General features: G+C 34.5%; 1 protein-coding gene across 1 annotated transcript in view; it reads left to right on the top strand.

Annotated features, from left to right (window-relative positions):
• The window catches only part of LOC120338112 (uncharacterized), a 95,397-nt gene that overhangs the window by 52,260 nt on the left and 26,760 nt on the right, over positions 1-16,377 (top strand). The window contains exons 51-65 of the mRNA XM_078115382.1: positions 5-228; positions 965-1,207; positions 2,480-2,635; positions 3,408-3,587; positions 4,355-4,464; positions 5,278-5,691; positions 6,343-6,531; positions 7,299-7,496; positions 8,201-8,293; positions 8,728-8,954; positions 10,131-10,434; positions 11,207-11,620; positions 12,385-12,615; positions 15,006-15,338; positions 16,069-16,269. Coding sequence (XP_077971508.1) covers positions 5-228; positions 965-1,207; positions 2,480-2,635; positions 3,408-3,587; positions 4,355-4,464; positions 5,278-5,691; positions 6,343-6,531; positions 7,299-7,496; positions 8,201-8,293; positions 8,728-8,954; positions 10,131-10,434; positions 11,207-11,620; positions 12,385-12,615; positions 15,006-15,338; positions 16,069-16,269 — 3,517 coding nt within the window. The remainder of the gene's footprint in view (positions 1-4; positions 229-964; positions 1,208-2,479; positions 2,636-3,407; positions 3,588-4,354; positions 4,465-5,277; positions 5,692-6,342; positions 6,532-7,298; positions 7,497-8,200; positions 8,294-8,727; positions 8,955-10,130; positions 10,435-11,206; positions 11,621-12,384; positions 12,616-15,005; positions 15,339-16,068; positions 16,270-16,377) is intronic.

Genomic DNA, 16,377 nt, shown 5'->3' with positions numbered 1-16,377 from the left:
GCAGAAATTGGTTATGAAGAATTGTAATGAATCTGATGCTTCCCAACAATGGTATTGTAATGAACATGGTACAAGTGATTTATTGCTTGGAATTAATTCATCTGTACTTGCATTCATTGGCGTGAAACGACTGAGAAATACTGCTTATGTTACCATAGACCATTTAAAATGGTTGGAATGGATTGATTATTTTGAAATGGGCAATGTTTTGGAACAAAATGTATGCAAGTATGTAATAAAATATCAAAATTTTCTATTCATTCTTGACATTGCCATGGCTTATTTTGTTTTTTGTTTTATAGCATTATATAAATAATTGCTTTCTGATAGTACATGCGTTCTAAAAATGTGGTTCACGAACCCCCAAAGTGTCCAAGAAATAATTTTTAAGGGGCCCATGAAGAAATGAAGCTTACAATTTTCATGTCTTGTTATTTAATCTACCAAAGGGCACATGTGGCTTCACATATGTTCTTTAGGCAACTGTAAGGGGTGCTGCTTGGAATGAACCTGTGATAGAGTCTGGGCCTTTTAGGGGTGTTATTGAACATGAGGTCAGGCAGAGGCGCAGCCAGGATTTCCCAAGGGGGAAGGGGTTCAAAATCGGAAATTCGTGTTTACTTCTGATACAAAAGAACCGACTTTTTCGGTATATAATGACTTTTCTGTTGCGTAACGTATTCATTCCATAACTGCAAGAATCAAAGATGCAATGCTGCGCCACTAAGTTTAGGTATCTTTTTTATTTTGTGTTTGTGCAGTCTTATGCTATCTGCAGTACCATTTTACTTCATTTTTTGTATTGTTTATTCACAATGTGTACTTTAGTGTGGTGGAAAAATAAATTACTGATTACTGATATCTAAAAAGTGTGATAGTAATATATTTCATCAACAAACTATTGTAAAAATTAAAAACAAAATGGTGTTGTTAATTTTTTTATATTCTTTATATTAATTTTAAGATTCAAATCAACTACAAACAAGCAAAAAACCGTTTGTTATAAAGATGACAAGTGGGTTCCAGATCCTATGAAAAGTATCAAATGTGAGGAAATAACATGTTCTGTGTTACCGGATGTTCCACATGCCACTCATATACTGTCAGGTTCATCTGAAATTTTTGAGCTACCGTTTTCTACTGCAGTTCGTTATACTTGCGATGAAGGCTATGAATATCTTCCAGAGAGAGTTTCTTATGTTACCAGGTAGATAGCATTTAGAATGTGTAAGAAGTCTTGCATTTCAAAAAGTTTTTCTGACTGGAGCAATGTTTCCCAACCTATGCTTTTTCAACTTCAAAAGTTACTATTTTTATTTCCTATTGAATTTTTTTGTTTATTTTATATTGGTATTGAAGTGTTGCTCAATAGTAATTGTATATGTGAGAAGTATCAGAGCGAAAAAACTTTGTAGCAATATTTTGTTTTGCCTAAGTAAAGCATTGCCACAACTTTAAAACCTTGCTGAGGGCAAACTAGGCAGCTTTCTCACTTGTTTTATAATATTAGTCATCCAATTTTGTGGCCCCAAAAGTAGTACATGCCATTTAGTATTTGAGCATATTTTTGGGTTGTTAGATTTTACGAAATTTAGTTTTTAGAAAATTTGGGGTTGCATAAAAGAGGGTTGGTGACCACTGAGCCAGAATATGCTTATCTGCCTGTATGATCAGGCTACCTTTTATAATAATTTACCTAAAGATTTAATCACTGATTTTGTGAGTTGTCAGCTTTGTCTCATTCATTTTTTATGAGAAAGACTGCTGGTGGAGTAGGTGGTACTAGGATCTAATGTGATAAACCTTTTGGGCAGTGAAGTATCCTGCATGGAGTTTGTCTTTGTCATCCTATCAGGTGCCAAGCCATTAGTCTAACCATGAGCGCTTACTTTAGGTGGGCGTTTATATGGTGCTAACATTAAACCGTTTCTGTTCTTTAATGACAAAGTTATATTGACCTAGTCAAGCCCTACTCCCAAAGTACACTAAAATTACCACTCTACAACAAAAAATGAGAGGCACACGAAAATTACTATTTCACAACGAAAATGAGAGGCGAGGCAAGACACAAATCAAAATCTTTCTCTGTGACATGAATTTTCATCTCGGAAGAGCTATGCAGCATATTTCCAGGCGCATGACCAGCTGTTCAGAAAAAGCCAATCAAAACCAAAATGCAACTGCCCTACAACAGCTTTTGTGTTTATTCTGTCTATGCCATATTAACCTTCTATTTTCCCAATTTGTATTCTTTCAAATCAATGTCCCTGGGCAGCCTTTTGGAAAACATCGGTCATAAGAATTCACACGTACACCTATTCATATTTCAATCTTTTGTAAAAAAAAAACATGGGCATATTGCTTTTAATTTTTGACTTTTATATTTAGTACTAGAACTTGTGTAATACTAATGGAAAAACAAAATACTATATAACTGTAATCTAATGTTGAATATTGAATTTTACCTTTCTTTTGACAGGTGCTCAGAAGTTGGAGTGTGGGCACCTGATCCAAGATCACTTCCATGCCGGCCGATTCGATGCCCCGTGTTCAAACCTCCATATCATAGTTTGATCACGAAAGGATCTGTTGATGATTATGAATTCAATAACGAGATTCATGTCAAATGTCCAAAGTATAGCAATTGTTTTTATGCTGTATTCTTATCGAGATTCAAAGATCGAATATAATAATCTACTACAAGAATCTTTTTATATCTGTATTATATATTTTGTCCTATACATAGTGTGACCAAACAAATAGAACCCAGGTTATTTAGAACATATTTTAGAAAGAAATAACTTTCGTGCAAAGGGTTTTAGATCACTGAAACTTTTGGGTATAATCATATACAAACAGAAATTCAAGAATTATCCATCATTTTTGTAGAAATAATTTAATCGCTGGTGCATCGTGCTAAGCGTTAGGAATAGCTTGCCATCGCATCTCCGATTTCTAACGGGTTCGCAGTTTCAAATCGCGTGGGTAATAATTATGTGTGAGAGTATTGCTGAACTCCACACCTTTGTAGGGTTGCTCACGTAGCCCCATACTCAGTACTCGATATGAGCTGGTAAATCGACCAGAAGCCGTGGTATGCCATATGATTAGGTCATATAAGCTTTTCTCTCTTCAGGTAAATATGAAAAGGAAGAACCCCATATAGCAAATAAATAAGGTTCTGTTTTTACTGTGGTCACCCTGCATAATAGTTTTAAGTGGGCACTGTATGATAAGTGTGCACTGTGTAATTGTGCTGTTTCAAAATGTAAGATAGATGTTGTCTGTATGTATATATGAATAAAATCAATGGGAAATTTTTCTGGTTCTTGTTTGAACTAGTAAACAACCTTCTTCTGCTATGTCTTTCCTAATTCGACAAATTACCAAATTATTTTCATATGCAGTGGTTGGATGTTCAGACCTGGTGTATTTGATATGATGGCAAGATGTAATGCTAAAGGAAGATGGGAAACTTCAAATCCTGCAGATACTTGCAAAGAACTGTTCTGTGATCCTCCCACTGAAGTAAAACATACAACAATCAAAACAACGTCTGAAGAATTTCGATTTAACACTGTTGCAAGGTATAAGCAAAACAGTTTTGAGCAAGATTTTGGTAAGAGTGATATGAAGTGAATATAGGAGCAATGTTGCCAAAAATTCTAGAGAGTACATAACCATTGTGTGGAGCGTCCTAGGTTACTGAAAACTTTCGAGTACGATTTATACACAAACAAAGTTCAAGTGTTAAATATGTTTTCGCAGAAATAATTCTGTTCTGGAAAATCAGTATTTTAATAAGAAGGTGCTGTAAATCCTAAATAATAATAACTGTGGCAACATTTATTCGTTGCATGCAGTCAGATTTATGTAGTCCCATTTTTTTAAATGAAGTCTCATCTGGAAAGGGAAAATGGAGAGTTTCCAAATTTATATGAGTCTAGTGTAGTTTACCGGTTTGTTTATTTCTTATAGCTTCTACGAGTTACCATCTGTTTGTTGCGCTGTTAAGTACAGCGATCTCCTTCATAAGGAGCATTTCCCAGAGGGTCTCACAAAATGTTTTCACTATTCAAAATTGCAAAAAGCTCACAAACTAAGCTCAAAAGACAATAACATAACCTTTTAGTAATGTTTTAATTACAACTCAGAGAAGAGCAGGCTAAAATATTGACAAAATATCATTTGTGTCCACCTCAGTAAAAAAGGTCTCCCATCCCGTTCGTACATGCTTACCATGTGCTAAAATGATATGTTCTTTGTAAAAAGTCTTGTTTATATTGGAACATATATTTTTGTTGTTCCAAATATTGTATGATTGGCTATCTGATTTATTTTAATTTAACCACAGATATACATGTGATGAAGGAAGTTGGTATTATCCTGGTCAAGTTTGGAGAGAAAGTTTTTGTCAAAGATCTGGATTCTGGGAACCAAATCCAACTACATTTGTGTGTGTTGGTAAGACTTATCAATATGTTACAAATTAGAACTTGAAATTTGAATAGGACTAGCAATTTGAGTTCCATTAAAAAGGCCTAATTCTTTGGGATTGAAGAGAACGGCAATTTTACAATGTGGCCATGTTTACTCCAGTTTAAGAACACATGTTATAGAGCAGCGGTTCCCAACCGGCGGCCCATGGCCCCCCAAGCGGGACACAGTGCCTTTTTACAAGAAAATCCCCTGTTCTTCCTAGTTTCATTGCTGAATGAGGAAATTCCACAGGGTGTTTTCACTTTGTTGAGCATGAATTGTTTGAACATTATGGGATTTGCAATCTACCAATTAAAACAACGCTATAAATTCCACTGGAATGATAAACAGGGGCCCATGAGTGCTAAAAGCCTCCGAAAGGGGGCCACACAGGCCATAAAAGGTTGTGAACCACTGCTATAGAGGTTCTAACTTGCAAAAAAAATGCTTCTTTTACTACCCTTTTTCAATACAGGTTGAAAATCTTGCCTTTTACTTCTGCAATCTATTTATTGAATCGAACATACATGCAGGGGTCAAATGCAACCAAACCAAGACACTTACATCCAATAATTCATACATGTTTCGCATACATACATACATACAGGTTTCGCATACAACCAAGACGTATAAATCCAGGGGTTCACAGACAACCAAGTCATATACATACAGGTTTCGCATACAACCAAGACGTATAAATCCAGGGGTTCACTACAACCAAGTCATATACATACAGGTGGACATGGAAAAGGTGCACATGGAAATTTATATCAAATTTTTTTTGTGCTTTGTTTACAGAGGCTTCATGTGGTGAGCCACCTGAGGTAGCACATACAAAAAGAGATGGTGCTGTTGCTAGAAAAGAAGACGAACGTTATCCATTTGGCAGCATCATTTTTTTGAAATGTTCACCTGCCAGACAGTTTACAGAAGGAATACAAAAATTAGCAATATCTTGTCACAGAGATTCACTCTGGCATCCTGATCCTTTTTACTTAAAATGCGAGGAAATCGGGTGCCCCAAAATCACCCCATTGCCAAGAAATTCCTTTTTAGTGGGTACTGACTATGGAATAGGATCTATTATATACATAACTTGCTTCGATGGATATAGAATAAACTCGCATGACCTTAATTCACCATCCAGAGCTCCGGTAACTTGTCTTGAAACCAAGGAGTGGGACATCAATATTAATTCAATATCTTGTAAACGTAAGTTTTTGAGAAATAGGAACTTTGATAACTTTTGAGGAATAATTTATTTTTAATCAAAACCAAATAACGTCACAATTAATATTATATTATTTAGCATCATCGCCAATGAAGCGTCTTCCCCTTTGTCAATACAAAAAAGTACAGTTACAAACAAATTTATTGCAAAACCCAATTAGATAGATCATGGTGTTTTCAAATAGCACAGACAAGCTTGGGATCTTAAACTAGTTTGTCTGGTACAGTCTTAAATCACTCTGATTGCTACCGGAAAGGCTATTTCTTTGTGTTCATAGTACAGTAACCACGAATGAAAACCCTTTTCTACCGAATTAGATGTTGAACTTGAAATAATCCATTGTTCAACTTGGTCAATCAAAACTAAGCGGGTATTTTCCATCAAATTAACACCTAATTATATCATACCTATCATTTGCATAATTTGTTTTAGTTTCGAAGTAATTCTGACATTTTCGAAAATGCGCTACCATCCCTCTAGTTTTTTACCCCCAGGGGGCAATGTTGCCCACTTTGAGTAATAATGGTTTAGAAATATCCAATCTAACTTTTTGAACCTTTAAATTAAAGTATGACAATGAATTGATAAGTATATTGTTTGTCATAATTAAAACTTATTTTCATATATCATAGCTATTTCTTGTGGCAAACCAACCCCAATTCGAGACTCTACTCTTCTGGGATCAACTTTTCTACTTGATAATTTTGCACAATTTGTGTGTGATGTTGGATATTGGCTTCGTCCCGGAATCCATTATTTACTTTCTAAATGTACACAAGATGGTACATGGCTACCGGAACCATCTGCATTTAGTTGTGAAGGTATTTGAAGAATGTCCTCTTATTTTGATTTCAATATATAGTTTTGCTGTATATGTGATTTCCAGTTCATGTGTGTTTTTCATTTTCAAGTGGATGGGATAGGAATTCACATTTATCCCAGGGAGAGAAAAACTAATGAGATGGCGTAGTCCAGGGGTGAGCGGAGTGTTTCATCCGGCCCACTTGTGCTTGCTGAAATTATGACTATAGTTTATATGGAGATAAACTTTTGTTGAAAATATCGATAAAAATAATGTCATATTATATTAATCATTATGACCCCGATTGTTACTTTGTGCTTCTTATTATCATATAAACGTTAGCCTAGCTGTTGTAAATAAACTGTTTTGATCCATCGTTTTTCCTATTGAGTTTTGAGCCCGGTCCAGTAACCAAGTCTATTATCTGTAACTGGACCATTCAAAAGAGTAATTGTGGTCGGGTGCGAAAATATTTAAAAAAAAATTTTGTGTCAGATGCATGGACTTGATGGTGGACAAATGACCAGCGGTTATATGAACCACCCTACAAAGAAGAAGAGTCCGGCAATTCATTCGCACATAATCATCTCTCAGAATATCTGAACCCACAAACCTACGCAAGGTAATAGAGTGCTATGGTGAGCATTCTCCATTGCTTAGCACAATGTGTCAATCGGCAGGTGATTGTTTGTTGCTTCATTATGGATCAACTCTCAATTCCCTTAATTTGTGCCTCTTGTCTCTTATATACCTTTAATTTTCCATGATTTTCAACTTATATTACAGTTGTTGTCTGTGGTCATCCAGGAACTTTTGAAAATGGCTTGATTTATTTATCAGTTGGTTCTATTGAGTATAATTCAAAAGCATGGTTAATATGTCATGATGGGTTTTGGATTGCTGGATTCTTTGCAGCTGATTATATGCTTCTATGCAATGATGAAGGTCTTTGGATGCCAGCTCCTGAGAATATATATTGTGTTTGTACGATATTTCTTTGTGCTATTTATCATGTTTGTATAGGTTACTCTTACCACCATGACTTTTATGAATTGGGTTGCGTGAGACTAACTCTATATCCTTCCTCTATTTCTTTATGGTAGTGGATTCGTATGCATACAATGCGAGGATGGGCGAAGTATAAGAGAAATTTGCGGTTCTTATGCCTATATGGTATGCGTCACTCAAGGGTGCTAGTAGAGTCTTTGATAGAATGTATGTATTTCAGCAAAAATATGAACCATACAGATTTTGTTGAAATACTTCTGAAGTCTGACTTTGGTCAGACAAAAAATTGCAGAAATACGTTTGTGTTTGTGTGCAGCCGGACTCATGAATTGCATACCATGTCTTTTGTTTTAATTTTACATGTTTGATTTGTAAACTTCGATGCTGTATAGAAAGTATAGTGATAGCGGGTAGAGCGTTAGACTTGACTCTGTTGGCATCGCAGATTACATATTTCGGGTTCAAATCCCACACCTCCCACTTTGCCCAGGGTGTAGTAAATTGGGTAGGCTATGCCTAACTAGAAAGATTACAGTCTTCTCGAATAATAGTAGCTCTTTACATATTGTTGGATATCAGTGGCTTCTTGTGTTGGGTGTTGTTCGGAGTGTAAGTGTGAATAGTAGTCGTATAAGAAAATATTAATGACAAAAGATCATTGTTTTTTTATAATATTTCAGCTGTGAAATGTGCAGATCCTGGGGTTTTACCTCGAACCACTCGTGAAATTGCAAATTCACCACCTGATTCATCTGATTTATTTGATGAGTATGGTAGGTTGTCGGAAAAACACTCAAATTTTTGTAGACCACTCTCGTTAATTACTCAAAATAACAAATATTTGAAATGTTGAATGTTTTATAAGCAGTATCGCTGAGAAAATCTGTGATGGTGACAGCATGTTTGCACCCACGTAGCCTACATTTGCACCCGATAAATTTACACCTTCATACTTTTGCACCCACCGACATTTGCACCCATACGTTTCCACCCATCGATTTTGGCACCCACATATAGATTGCAACCACAGACATTTGCACCCACGGACAGTTGCTCCCATGGACGTTTTCACCCATTTTGCACCCACGTACATTTGCTCCCATAGACGTTTTCACCCATTTTGCACCCACGTACATTTGCACCCAGGAACATTTGCACATACTCAAGTTTCAGTCAAACTGTTCTATGTTCTATATTATTTTATAAGGTAACCGATACTATATTTATGAGACCCAGTTGACTTATTATTGTCGAGAGGGTCTTCAATTTGGAAGACAGCAAAGGTACATCTCAACAACATGTGGAAAAGATGGATTCTGGAGTTTGGACATTACTACCATGTCATGTAGTGATATTATATGTGAACCACCTTCTGGAATTTTATTTGGACGAGTTATCGAAAATATGGCAACATCTTCTGAAGGATATTCAGTGGTAAATTTGTTGTAATGTCTCACAACTATTGTGTTATGATTGAATTCGATTGGTATGTGCTGCATAGGCTTGCATGCAATCGACCAAAATCAATTTCGTACTTACAGCATAATTGCTTACATAATGATCTTGTAATACCCATTTCTCCAGTCATAAAAATGTGGTATCAAGACGAAACGTTTTGCAAGCATTGCGGTTAAATAAAATTATTTCAATTAGCTGATAAACAAACTGACGAATATCCTGTTGAAATGAAGAGCTATTACTTGCAAAAATGGACAAGTTTCATTTCAACAGCCACACGACGCATAACAAACACTATTATAGACAATATAAATCGCCAAAATATCGTGTTTTCCGGCGGCAGACATTATTATAAAAACTATACCATAGTAACTGGAAATTACCGTCACAGCAACACTTGGCTTTTCCCATATTATAATGATATAAGCTAATCAATGTAAAGTATGTTAATTCAATTTTATATTATACTATGCTAAACTATATTCTTTGGGAATTTCCGATTTTTGAAAATCCTGGCTTTGCCCCTGATTGCAAGATTGCTTGATTCGGAAGATTTCAAGCGATAAATTTGACTCACTGCTTAAACCCAATCATCGCTGGGTACACAATTAGAATTCCACATAATTATAATAACAAGCAGAGTTGCACAATTTCTAAATACTCATAAGATTACATGCTATTCTGGTGCTCCAATTTGCATAGTACTACAGACATTTGGCATTTCACGAAGACGCATAAATCCTTTTTGAAAACTCGCATCTCTACTTCAACGTTTCTTCGCGAGGTATAGGAATAGTTTTGCAGCACAAGATTGAGACTGACGGTAGTATACACCTTGTAAGACTGGTTTCTAAAACACAGTGAGTTTAGTCAATAATTATGGCTTAACGTAATTCAAAATTTGCCGGCGTAACAGAAAATAAGTTCTGTAATTCCGTAAACTTATTAATTATGTGCAAGCCTAGTGCAGCATACTGATTAGTAAATTGCAGAAGTGAGGAAATTGTAATGTACAATTTGAGGTGCTCGCCAGTGTGCAGGACAGTTGTTAATTTGCCAACTCACCACGTGGTACTGTCTAATAAGTTTCTTATTAAAAATAATCTTTTATCAGTGTAAACTTACTCTCATACCAAACGATATGTTTTGTAGAATTCGACAGTAACATTCTCATGTAACAAAGGATATTGGTTTGAAAAAGATGTTTATGTCAAAGAAGTTTCTTGCCTCTCCAATAATCAATGGTCAATAAATATAGAATCTATTGCTTGTATACGAGTAACCTGTGATGAACCTCCAGAAATTGAACATGGAACATTTATAAATACTGGCCTGACTGCAACTGATAAAACAACTTATGCATGTAATACTGGTTATCGTATTTCACCTGCAGGGGAAATTTTCTGTAATGAAAATGGGATATGGAGTCCACTTCCTGAAACGCTCAAATGTTTACGTAAGTTATTTGAAATTTTAAGAAATAACGGACTTTGACAGTTGATATTAGATTGCAGTTCAACCATTGACCAGTGTTTATTATACAAGAAGACCTGAAAAAACAAAACGCAGTAATTCATACCATATTCCAGAGAGAGCATAACTTTTGTGTTAAGCCTTTCAAATTACTAAAACTTCTGGGTACAATCATGTAAAAACAGAAGTCCAAGCTTTATATAAATATTTTTCATTTTAATGGAAGTAATTAAGAATTTTATGGGTTATGTTTTTGGAGGCCCACCTGTACTTGTGACTATCCCACATCTTGCTTTGAACAAGACTCATAATTCATACAGTCATTTATATAGAAGGAGAATTATGTGTAATAGAAGCAATGTGATCTTTCCGGTTAAGCGTTGGCTACCCATCATCTTACATTTTCAGCAGTACATTAGTAAAAAAAATGTCTTTCTACAGCCATACTTGATATATTTTGCAATGTTTATGAAAATTCTCAATTTATTTTAGTAGCAGTTGTATCGAAAGTTTCTGTTATTAAAACATCAACTACTTAAAATGATCTCTTCGGAAAGTTTACCATTTTATGGTAAACGCAATCAATGATGTGCGCGGGGTTTTATTTTCAAGTGAAATTGCAATTTTCTATGGATTTTCTAACGAAACAATTGTTTTTAGAAATCATTGCAAAAATTTTCACAAATATTTGTTACAAAGAATGTCAATATGTGAATTATGTAATTTTTTTTTCTCATACTAGATTTTTATTTCAGCTGTTGAATGTTCGACTCAATTGAGTATACCGAATGCATTTGTTTCAAATACTAATAATGATAGCAGCCCAGTATCTGACTTGCCTTATGGTTCTCAAATGCAAGTGATATGCGAAACTGGTTACTATTTTTCACACGGAATAACAAAGATCAACATAACATGCTCTGATAGAGGAAATTGGATTGATGATTCCCTAGTTTGTCTTCCAGTATCTGCATTTGAGTGTTCTTCTCAGTACAGAATCAAAAATGCTTTTCTGCGGGATTGGGATGAAAATGAAATAACTTTTCAATGTCATCCAGGATTTTATTTTTCGTCACATTCAAACGAATCCATGATTACAAGAAAAGTCACTCTGAAGTGCAATGACACAGAAAGTTGGATACCTGATCCACCTACTTTGGAATGCAATGGTAAATTGGACTATTACGTGCCTGTTTGTGGATACTACATTTTTTTGAATGTTGATATCCTCATTGGCGCATGCATTACAGCAGTGGTTCCCAACCATTTTGTTATACGACCCAAATTGTTTAAATAATAATTTTTGTGAAATGTCCTGATTACAATCATTATTACAAAACATTTATTCTACCAGAAATTACTTCAAAGTGAGAAAATCACGCTTGTTTGCCATTAGGAAGTTTTTTTTATAATTATGGCATTGATTTACTTACGGTAAGCAGAATAAATGCTTTCAAGTTTTTACGTTGTGATACCTTCTACATATACAATTGAGCAACACTTGGATTCCAAAAGAAAAATAAATAATAATAAATTTACAAGAAAATTAAATAAATAAATTCAATGTTGTTGAAAAAACAAGCGACCCAAGAGGATTTTCAGGCGGCCCAGCTTTGGATTGCAACCCATAGGTTTCTAAACACTGCAATACAAGATCTATCTACCTGCTCATATGAATCCCAGTCTGATATTAGATTGAGTTATGCAGTTTTAGGAGGATAATTTCAAAGAAATTCACTTTGAAGTCTGAATTTTTTTAATTCTGTTTCCCTTATGTACGTTTTATTTTGTGATGCAATTTTTGATGATTATTGATTTTATTTTCAATGTCTTAACTTTCAACTTCTACTGATTTTTATCAAATCTATATAAAAGTAATATTGTTCCTAAAACGTGTCAAATTTAGGGCAAAAATTATTATTTTCATTTCTAGAAATAAATTGTTCAATGCCAATTATCAAAGATGGAGGTAGCATTAAAGAAACACTTACTCCCAATATTTCCAACTTTGAATTCGCTTCATCTCTCACCGTTGTTTGTGATCCTGGATATGCAATCATACAAAGTACAAAGAATGGACCAAGAATTCTCCACAGAAGTCTAAGTATAACTTGCAATGAAACAGGAGAATGGAATCCTGATCCTGATGTTGATTATTGCAAAGGTAATCAAGGCTTTGTTGTCACTGATGATTTTGTAGTTTTGCTTGGGAGAAGTGATGTTACTTGTACTATTATTTATACTGGCATATAACATAAATTCAGTTGGCTCATTGTGCTTAGTGTTATGAAAAAACTTGCAATCACACCTCTGATTACCCTGTGAGGTTTAAATCCCATGGTTATAATTATGTATAAGAGGATTGTTGAACTCTTCGCCGGTGTATGCAACCGCTGGTCGGTTACAGCTGCCTCTACTATCAAGTCCATGTATCTGTAACAAATAACTTTCCATCTAATCCCATACCTGACATGGACTGGTAACCGGATGGAGGCTGTGGTATGTCATATGATTAAGCCTTTTCATCATCTTTCATTTCGACGGGATAAATATGAATCATTGAATGCAATGCTATCATTATCAAGTATCAATCGGCCATTTGTATTGGCATTTCTGGTTGGGAATGTTTGGTTCAATCCAGAGATGACCATGATCTAGTCCAGGGGTTCCCAAACTTTTTGTAGCGTCGCCCCCCTAAAGTAGTTTATACAACTTCATCGCCCCCCAACACTACAAAAAAATGTTAAGCCAGGAACGAATATATTACAGACCAAACAAGAAGACAACTCATAGTTTACAGTGTTCTTTAATGAGATGGATGAGCTTGGTGTTCTTCAGCGAGTTTATTATTATATCTAAAATTACCCCGTTTACTGATGGAAAGGCGATTTCGTTGTTTTGATAGCAATAGTAGCATGGCAGAAAATCCCTTTTTCGCCAATATAGGAGGTCGGAAATGGAAAATTCCAGAGTTTTACCTTTTCAAAACCCGCCATGTACTCTTGCCTTATAGCAATTATCTCCTTAAATTCACTCCATTTCACATTAAAATGACGAAAACAAAGTTAATTTTCCTAAACTTATTAAATATTTTCGTATTACACTTGATAGCTTTACGACGACAAGATTGAAACATTTTCTAAATAAGCATCACTAATCCTAGTTATTTGTAATGTAAATTGTCGAAAATAACTGTTCGCAAAAAATATGTAGCCTACTTCCAAACATCGGAGTGAATATTTTCGCATGGTTTGTGAAATTTTGATAAAGATTTTTTTTAAGAAAACACATTCTTACAAAAATTAAGCAGTGAACAAATCTCTCGAATAGAATATGAATTTAATTTCCTTATTGCATTGCAATATATTCGAATATTTACTGCGCTATTGAACCCCTGCACTCAGCATCAACTTTTCTGCGTGTTTCCATTTGTCTAATTAAATTGTACGCTCGTTAAATGAGTAGCTGTTCAGTAGAATTTTTAAGATATAATGAAATTTAGTCTAAACGTGTCTCACGATAAAGTCTGTTTCGTAAAAAGATGTAATTTACTCCTTGCGTAGATTATTAATAAAATACTTAGTCAAAACCGCCGCTAGGGTGTTTCGCCGGGCATAGACTTCCTTGTTTACTTCGTGACATTGGCCAATCAGCAAGATGCAAAAATAAACGGAACAATGCCCCCTTTCGCATCCGGTCAGACATAAATCAAACAAGTCAATGATCACTTTGTCTTCCTAGGAGTCTCAGTTTACTTACAGTAATCAAAAATTAGTATAGAAATAGCTGTGATAGACTAGGCTAAAATTCTTTACCGGTACTTTTAAAAAACAAATTGTTGAATGGTTTCAATTAGAAGAGATAGGCGGATAAAATGTATTTATTTAGACATATTTTACTCCGGCCGTATTTGCCGACCCCTGGATACGCAAACTGCCGTGCCTTACTGCGAAGACAAGTCCAGCAATCCTTTCGCATGTGATAATCGCCCACGTGATTCAAACATACGAAAGCACGCAGAGTACAGTAATCAAGTGCATCGATGCGCCGAACAAAAACAGGTTTCGCGAAATCACCCCCTATCGCCCCCTTCGACTTTTTCGCCCCCCTCTGTATCGTTTTCGCCCACCGGGGGGCGATATCGCCCACTTTGGGAATCACTGATCTAGTCTACTATATATTTTTTTATATTCTGAAAATTTGTTTCGAATATGCATTATTCTCAAAATTGGCATGAATGTTGCATTAATTGTTCATATCATTTGAAATTTATAATACAGAAAAATTTGAATAAGCATGATTGCCTTTGATTTTATTTTTCAATTCAATGGACTCTGATATCAAAATGCAAAGGCGCAGCCAGCCTATATATTATTATGTCAATTAATCAAGTCTACCACTTTAGCCCTGTCTCTAAACTGTGGCTGTTTCTGAGTGAATGAAAATCTAAGAATAAAAGCAATGTTTTTTGAAACATCCAGTCATTGCAGTGCTATAAATTTTCAATTTGTGCTTCACAAATATATATGAACGGTTTTTTCTTTTTCCTATTAGATATGGTTTGTGGAAATCCTCCAGAAATTATGAACGCAACTTTCACACCTACTATAATTTCCAATGCAACATTGCCAACCACTCGTTCATCCAATGCTACAATAGCCAGTGTCAATTCTAATGATACATTTGAAACAAATGTGACGAACACAACACAGTCTCCTTCATATTCAATTCTGAATGAGACAAACACAACTGAGAATTCAGTATTTAAAGCAATTACATATGAATGCGATGGACATATGGCTTTCAGTCGTGATTCTGTTACATTTGATTCAAAATGTTCTGATGATGGTACATGGCAGCCTGATCCTAAACTGCAATCTTGCAAATGTAAGTCAATATTTTTATCATAAAATGATGCTGATTTCACTTTTTAGTTACTATACTATGCAGCGAAGGTGTATTAATATTGCATGAATTCAATGGCCTTTTTTTTTAATGTACCTTTAAATATCATCTAAAGTTCTCAATTAACCTATACATATTAAACAATATAATTCAACTATATTGATATACTGAAAAAATATAAAAAATACTGTATTTTATCATACTATACAGGGTGTCCATAAAGTCCTTTTACAATTTCAATTTTGTCAGTTCATTTTGAAGTCAGTTCTCAATATATCTTGTTGTTTTTCAATCAGTAATTGTTCAAGTATTTTTACTTCATTTAATACATCTGTGAGGGTCAGAACAATATGTAGTATCGATAAATTCCCTTTGTGATTTTAAAACATTTTAGGACTTTATGGAATATTAGATTTAAGTTTTAATAATGAAAGTTTCAGTAATACAGAACGCGAACAGAACAGAACAAAAGATATGTTCTTTCTTTATTTTATATTAACTTCAGTATAATATTATGCTACCTATTTGATAAAATGTACATTTCTATCATATCAATATGCGGGTAAAAGAAGAAATATTATATTTTAAATAAAGTTACACTTTGATAACAAATATTTCAGTAATCTAGGATGCTTTGCACAAAAGTTATATTCTCTCTGTATTTTATATTAACCTCCTTTATATTATCGTCTACTTTGTCAATATTTTTAAGATTATAAATGTGATATTCCTTCTCAACCACCGAACTCAAACATATTATTGGAAAATTCTGACGATGGTTTGCAGATATTGAGACTGAGTTGTAAAAAAGGATACAGGATATTGAAAAATGAAACTTACATTTATTCAACAACTATTCTTTGTAATAGAACAGGACAGTGGATAGAAGATCTTACATTATTAAACTGTGAAGGTATTAACAGTGACAAATAAGTTATATAAATGATGTTATACAATATTGAGCGTGATTTATAACTGAGATGTTAAAATCATGCCTTGATTCAATGTTAATTATTAATTT

The sequence above is a fragment of the Styela clava genome, chromosome 1, assembly GCF_964204865.1.
Source record: "Styela clava chromosome 1, kaStyClav1.hap1.2, whole genome shotgun sequence".
Classification (NCBI taxonomy): Eukaryota; Metazoa; Chordata; class Ascidiacea; order Stolidobranchia; family Styelidae; genus Styela; species Styela clava.
This window is presented reverse-complemented; position numbering and strand designations above follow the sequence as displayed.